This window comes from Arachis hypogaea, chromosome 20 (genome assembly GCF_003086295.3).
Source record: "Arachis hypogaea cultivar Tifrunner chromosome 20, arahy.Tifrunner.gnm2.J5K5, whole genome shotgun sequence".
NCBI classification, from domain to species: domain Eukaryota; kingdom Viridiplantae; phylum Streptophyta; class Magnoliopsida; order Fabales; family Fabaceae; genus Arachis; species Arachis hypogaea.
In genome coordinates this window covers 52,371,131-52,378,052 of record NC_092055.1, presented here as the reverse complement: position 1 = coordinate 52,378,052, position 6,922 = coordinate 52,371,131, and the positions used below count along the sequence as shown (strand labels likewise).

At 35.1% G+C, this 6,922-nt stretch overlaps 1 protein-coding gene across 4 annotated transcripts; it reads right to left on the bottom strand.

Annotated features, from left to right (window-relative positions):
- Positions 1-4,942, bottom strand: LOC112786941 (uncharacterized). Of its 4 annotated transcripts, none has more exons than XM_025830326.3 (5): positions 4,811-4,942; positions 3,621-3,720; positions 1,906-2,010; positions 1,392-1,793; positions 1-688 (listed from the first exon to the last, which is right to left on the bottom strand). In XM_025830326.3, exons 3-5 carry the CDS (start codon positions 1,966-1,968, stop codon positions 671-673), a joined length of 483 nt encoding a protein of 160 aa, XP_025686111.1. In that variant the 5' UTR covers positions 1,969-2,010; positions 3,621-3,720; positions 4,811-4,942; the 3' UTR covers positions 1-670. The 4 variants fall into 4 exon arrangements, with proteins under 4 accessions (XP_025686111.1, XP_072085811.1, XP_025686112.1 ...); XM_072229710.1 differs by having other exon boundaries at positions 1-685; XM_025830327.3 differs by having other exon boundaries at positions 4,645-4,927.
- Between the last annotated feature and the right edge of the window lie 1,980 nt (positions 4,943-6,922).

Below are 6,922 nucleotides of genomic sequence, written 5' to 3'. Positions count from 1 at the left end.
TTCTATTTAATATTATTTGAGATATTTCAGACTTATGATTGCTTTCTTTAATTTATGTATCCAAATTATTTTCATTCAAGTAGATTTTCTTCTACTACAAAAAAAGGTCTATGGTCACGGTGAAAAACCGTGACCATAGCTAGTGAAAAGGGTGACCATAGGTCTATGGTCACGGTTTTTGACCTATGGTCATGGTTTTTCCGCCGTGGCCATAGACCTATGGTCACGATTTTTTTATCTATGGTCACGGTTTCTATGGTCACGGTTGTAATGTTCAAATTCTGGCACTTTAGGCCACGTTTTTTTTACCGTGACCATAGGTTAATCTATAGTCACGCAATAAAACCGTGACCATAGCCTATCTATGGTCACGGTTTTGGCCGTGACCATAGCCTCTATAGTCACCCCTTCCCAAAACCGTGACCAAAGATAAAGCTATGGTCACGGTTTTGACCGTGACCATAGCCTCTATGGTCATCCCTTCCCAAAACCGTGACCATAGCCTTATCTATGGTCACGGTTTTGGCCGTGACCATAGCCTCTATGGTCACTCCACCAAAAACTGTGACCATAGCCATATCTGTGAAGAACACATCAAAATAATACATTTAGATAACCAAAATTATTATAAGACCCATCCCATCTTATATTTGTATAGAACACATTTTCTTCACATCATATCCTCCTGCTAGCAAAAGAAATAAAGAAGTTAGAATAGAACAAAAATGTTTTTGATGATGCATGCAGTGCAGTTGAGTAATGAATATGGAGCACAAGTTAAGTAAGTCAATCAATATGAAAATTTCAACCACTAAATAACAAGGAGCATTTGCATGTGGTTTTAAGCCATTTGGTAATATTTATATGTTTTTAATCTATCTTTGAGTGGAACTTCAACTCCCCTGTTGAAGTCGCTTAAAACTGAAAAAAATCCAGCACAAAGAAACAACCACAACCAAAATAGAAGCTTAAAAAACAAGGTAATACCGAAATACTATTATTAGCTTCCAACCCATCAAACAAATCAAGTAATCAACACCAGTGAAACAGAAAAACCAGATTGAGTGTGAAATCAATAGACAAAGTAAATTTTAAAATAATAATAATAATGCTTATTGCTATATATTACTGAGTACTAATTCAATGATGATTGCTACCCCTTCACCTTCATGTATTATTATTGCTTTATCTATTTTTCTATACCTTCTGAAGAGAAATAATGGTAAGTTATGCATCTTAGTTCGTAATTAGTTTCTTACCCTTCTATTCAATATGTACTCATGGAGCCAATTAGCCAATAAAATCAATAATAAAATTAACATCAACAGCAATCAGGCACTATTTAGCAATCAGCCACTATTAATTTAACTACTAATTTTGACAGTACTTACTTCCATATCTTTTGACACATGGTTCAATCCCAGTGAAGGAGGAATGCTTCGCCTCGCATCATTTGGTGCACTACTTGCATCAGGCAGAGATTGTTGGGCAGCTTCTATCATTACTTGCACTTGTTCCGCACTCATACCAGGATTAACTTGTTGCAACACCGTTTTGATCAAGCTTGTTAAACCATCCAACTTGGAAGTCAAGTTATTTTGATTTTTCTCCATAGTTGAAACCACTTCAGCATGTTGTTGTTGCATTTGTCGGATTTGCTTATCCTTTTTAAGAGAGGATTTTGTGACTGATCGACCATAGAAACGAACTCTACCATGTCTCTCCTTTCCAAAAACCGTTTGAAGCGCTTCATCATCACTGTATCCAGCTTGCTTCAAATTTTGAAGATGATCCTATTACACAGAAGGAAAATTGAAATAAGTTCATGTGCGCATATGCTGAAAATATAAAAAATGATTTACACATTTCTTTTAGTGTACATTTCTACGAAACTAAACAACTCACAATCGTCTCTTGTGTTCCCGAATCCGTCTTTCCTTTCTTGTTAGTACGAGTTACAACAAACATCTCAGACTGTAATGGATCTTCATTGCCCTCTTTTTTTGCACGCTACAAAGAAACCATAAAGATTACTCGAAGTTAACACAGATGACATGAAAAATGCAAAGATACTTAAATGCGAAGCACAAATATAAGGGCAAGCTAGCTAGCTATGTTTCAAGTAACAAAAAAAAGTATTATGGTTACAACAAGGGCAAGCTAGCTTCCCTTTCGTACTCTAACCGGACAACATCGCATACGCAGGAAAATCATTGATTGTCCAAAGAAGTGCAGCATGCATTTGAAAAGTTTCTCCCTTAAAAGAATCATATGTATCTACCTGTGACACCCATAGCTCCTTCAGCTCTTCGATCAATGGTTGCAAAAAAATATCAATATTATTTCCTGGTGAACAAGGTCCAGGTATGAGTAAAGAGAGCATGCAGTATTCTGACTTCATGGACATCCAAGGGGGGAAATTGTACACCATTAAGACAACTGGCCATGTGCTATGTGACACATTCATAGTTCGAAAAGGATTAAAACCATCACTTGCCAAACCAAGCCTCAAGTTGCGAAGTTCTTTTGAAAAGTTTGGGTACCGAGTGTCCAAGTTCTTCCATGCTTGGCCATCAGCAGGGTGCCTTATGCAACCGTCTTTCAAACGCTGCTCATCATGCCACCTCAACGCCTCTGCTGTGTTTGGGCACATAAAAAGCCTTTTAAGCCTTGGTATTAAAGGAAAGTATCTTAAGGTCTTCGCAGCAACCTTATGAACTTTGTTCGGAAGCGCAAAGTCATCTTCGTTGCCATCCAGAGTAGGAGTCTGATTATATCGAGACTCTCCACAGATATGGCAAACTGAGTCATTTATGTACTCATTTCGATACAGCATGAAGTCATTAGGACATGCATTAATCTTTTCATAGTCAAGACTCAAGTCTTTAACCATATTCTTAGCTTTATTAAAGAAGTGGGAATGTTCAAATCAGGTATAGCTTCTTTTAATAACTCCAAGAGGGAGTTAAAAGATGTGTTACTCCAACCATGCAAACACTTCAAGTGGTAAAGACGAATGATAAACGATAGTCTCAAAAATCCAGTAGTACAATTTGGATATAATTCTAGACCTGCTTCATCTACCAGCTTATAAAATCTCTTCGCATCTTCATTCAACCCGTTGTTCCCCTCTTCAAGATTTGTCATATTTCCGAATGCATCACGCAGTAACCCGTCAATATCATCAACGCCCCCTCGATCATCCATGTCACTATCTACAACTGTTGGTATTACTGATTCCCCATGATTAAACCATCGTTTATAACCTTCGACAAACCCATAGCAAATAAGATGCTCATGTACGTCTTCTCGTTCATGTCAATAAGTGTTTCCACACTTTGCACACGGACATTGGATTTCTTTTCCAACCGGCTTTCCAATTAAGAAGGCAAACTCTAAAAAATTATTTACACCAACTATGAACTCGTTCTCAAATCTTGGTAAATCCATCCAATCTTTTGACAAAACATGATTAAACCTAAGAATGCAAATATCTGAACTTACTAAACATGATCTAATAGGTCAATTATAGTGACAATCTAGCTACCATATATCCGCTTACTACCCTAGTTAAATGTGTTATCAAATTATTATATATGGCAATTACGAGATAAACTTACTGCTTAGTTCCTTCATTTTGAGATGCCATTTGAAGTTGTTATAAATCGTGCCGCAGCAACTACTCAACTTCTGTTGCCTTTACCAGTACGAAAACTTATCCTGTACACAAAACAAAGTCAAAATAATCAAGTTAAGAAAGGGAATACCAAATAATGCCCAATTTTAAGTTCCTATATTAATGTACATTTTTTTGCACTTATTAAGTTAACTTTTTTTTATTAACATGGGTTCGCATCTAAAATAGGCAGAATAATTCCCATTAGTGTCCCATGATCTTGATATATACATAATATAGAGTAGTAGTGCTAAGTGCTAAGTGCTAACTAATAATGCAGTGTAATAATGGGGAATAAAGTTGAGCTTTAAAGGGACAGATTAGACTTCAGAAACCAAAAACATCGTCACTTTGTGGAGGTAAAGACTCATGAAATAGACCTGTGAACAAGAATTTTCTATACATGATTTAAAAAATTTTCTATACAGCAGCATAACAAATAATCACCCGTAAAACTATTGAATGTGTGCAATTTTCCACAGGATTGGTTTGATCATTGGGGTTAGCATCAGAAACATTAACAGTCATTTTGTTCCATTGCAAGATTAATTTACTAAAACAACCAACATTGAAGAGGAATTAATAAATCAATTCTAGATGAAGAATCTAGAATGCTGTCAGAGTTCACTTATATATCCTCAATTAAATTTGAAATGAAAAATCTGAAAAAGAAAATAAATCTCAATTGAAAAAATATATATATAACCTCGTTAATAATAATAATTGGTACTCAAAGATTAAAGTGTAAACCTAAATAATCAAGCATAGTTCTCAATCTAAACTCAGTTAAATACAAGATTTGTAATTATTATTTTTTAAAATTGGTGCAAAAAAATTAAATAGAGCAACTAGCTCATTTTTTTCGTTGTTATTCAAAACCCAAGCGTAAAACACAGAGCAAGGAGAAGCACAACAAACCACATCGAAAATCTTAGCAAATCAAAACCAGAAAAAGCTTAAAACGTAACCTTCGTTATCCTAACAATAAAATAGAAAATTCCATGTTCTCCCGCAATCGCCTCAAGAACTCAGCTTCATTCACAACCAAAACTCACCAATAGCAGCACATTAACCATAATCCGAATCCTGAATATGAATAATTTAAAACGAATTAGGTATAAAAGTAGCAATTACTAGTTAAGGTTGCAGAAATTGGTCTTGCAGAAAAATAAGGATCCGCATGATTCCATCGCCGTCTACTTAGGGTTTGTTCTATGTGAATGAATGGTAAATTAAAACGTCATACGTGTGAGCTACTAAACCCAACTTCTTTTATTAAGCAACGCATTAGGTTTGTTATATTATCCTTTTTAATTATTAGATGGGTAAAAATTTAAATGTATACTGTATAGTTAATTTTAAAAATATTAGAAAGATAAAAAATCTAAAATCTAAAAAATTATTTTTAAAATAACGTCTTAGTTGTGTGAGTTTTTAAAATAACCCCTAAAATTCAATGATCAATGTGTATGCGCAATTCTTTACAATCATTTTAGTAAGTTTTATATCATTTTTTAATTTAAAATTATTAATAGTATTTAACCTAATTTTATATTTATAAAATTAGATTTAAAATTTTAATATTTAAAATAAAATATATAAAATTATTATTAGCTAGTTTTTAATTATTAAAATTTTTAATTTTAAAAAAATATTTAAAATAATAAAAAATAGATAAAATTCTTAACTAATTAAAACTCAAATGATTAAAACTGTGACCATAGACCCCTTTAGGTCACTCCCCAAAACTGTGACGATAAACCCTTATAGGCCACCCTTCCGAAAAATTGTGACCATAGATCCTTTTTGGTCACTGTAAAAAATCTTGACCATAGACACCTTTAGGTCACCCCAAAACCGTGACTATAGATCCTTTTAGGCCACCCTTCCGAAAAACCGTGATCATAGCCCCTTTTTAGTCATTGAAAAAAACCGTGACCATAGCTCCCTTTAGGCCACCCCGCAAAACCATGACTATAGATTCTTTTAGGCCACCCCTAAAATCGTGACGATAGACCCCTTTAGGTCACCCCAAAACCGTGACCATAGACCCTTTTAGGTCACCCTTTTTGAAAAACCGTGACCATAGCTCCTTTTTTGTCACTGTAAAAAACCGTGACCATAGATCCCTTTAGGTCACCCCCAAAACCATGACCATAGACTCTTTTAGGCCACCCCCCAAAACCGTGACCATAGACCCCTTTAGGTCACCCCCCAAAATCGTGACCATAGACCTTTTTAGGTCACCCTTTTTGAAAAACCGTGACCATAGCTCCTTTTTGGTCACTGTAAAAAACCGTGACCATAGACCCCTTTAGGTCACCCCAAAATCGTGACCATAGACCCTTTTATGCCACCCCCAAAACTGTGACTATAGACCCTTTTAGGTCACCCTTTTTTGAAAAACCGTGACCATAGACCCTTTTTGGTCACTGTAAAAAATCGTGACCATAGACCCATTTAGGCCACCCCTCAAAATCGTGACCATAGACCCTTTTAGGCCACCCTTTTTTAGAAAACCGTGACCATAGGTACTCTATGGTCACCCTTTCTAAAAGAACCGTGACCATAGCTTTTTTTTTGTCACCCTAAAAAACCGTGACCATAGAGGGTCTATGGTCATGGTTTTTTACCGTGACCAAAAAAATCGTGGCCATAGACCCAAAATGTTGTAGTGTTCCCTTTTGGCTTTGGTTGATTAATTGGTAACACTTGAGTTATCAAACTCAGCTGTTGATTGAAATTGGAATTCTTTGCTGGTTAATTTGTACCCCAATAACTCTAGTCTTTCCATAGGAGTTGACTAGGACCTGAGGATCAAATTAATTTTTTCACTTGACTTTCCTTTGTTTAGCAAGGGTTAATTAAAAGTGGGAGCAGAATCCAATTCTCTTCACACCTGATAAGGATAACGAGGATAGGACTTAAAATTTCTCATACCTTGCCAAGAGATTTTATTAATTATTAATTTATTTTTCTTGTTATTTAAATTACTTGTTCCTTATTTTAAAAAATCCAAAAACATATCTTTTTACATAACCAATAATAAATCATACCTCCCTGCAATTCCTTGAGAAGACGACCCGAGGTTTAAATACTTCGGTTATAAATTTTATTGGGTTTTGTTACTTGTGACAACCAAACTTTTGTATGAAAGGATGATTGCTTGGTTTAGAAACTATACTTGCAACGAGAATTTATTGTGAATTCTAAACCATCAATCTTCAGTTCATCCAGGAGCTTCTT

Bases quoted from the DNA above. Each gene is read 5' to 3' on its own strand.
- LOC112786941 (XM_025830326.3), bottom strand. From the start codon at position 1,968: ATGTTTGTTGTAACTCGTACTAACAAGAAAGGAAAGACGGATTCGGGA. The intron at 1,794-1,905 runs GTGAGTTGTTTA...TCTGTGTAATAG, and splicing joins CGGGAACACAAGAGACGATT to GATCATCTTCAAAATTTGAA.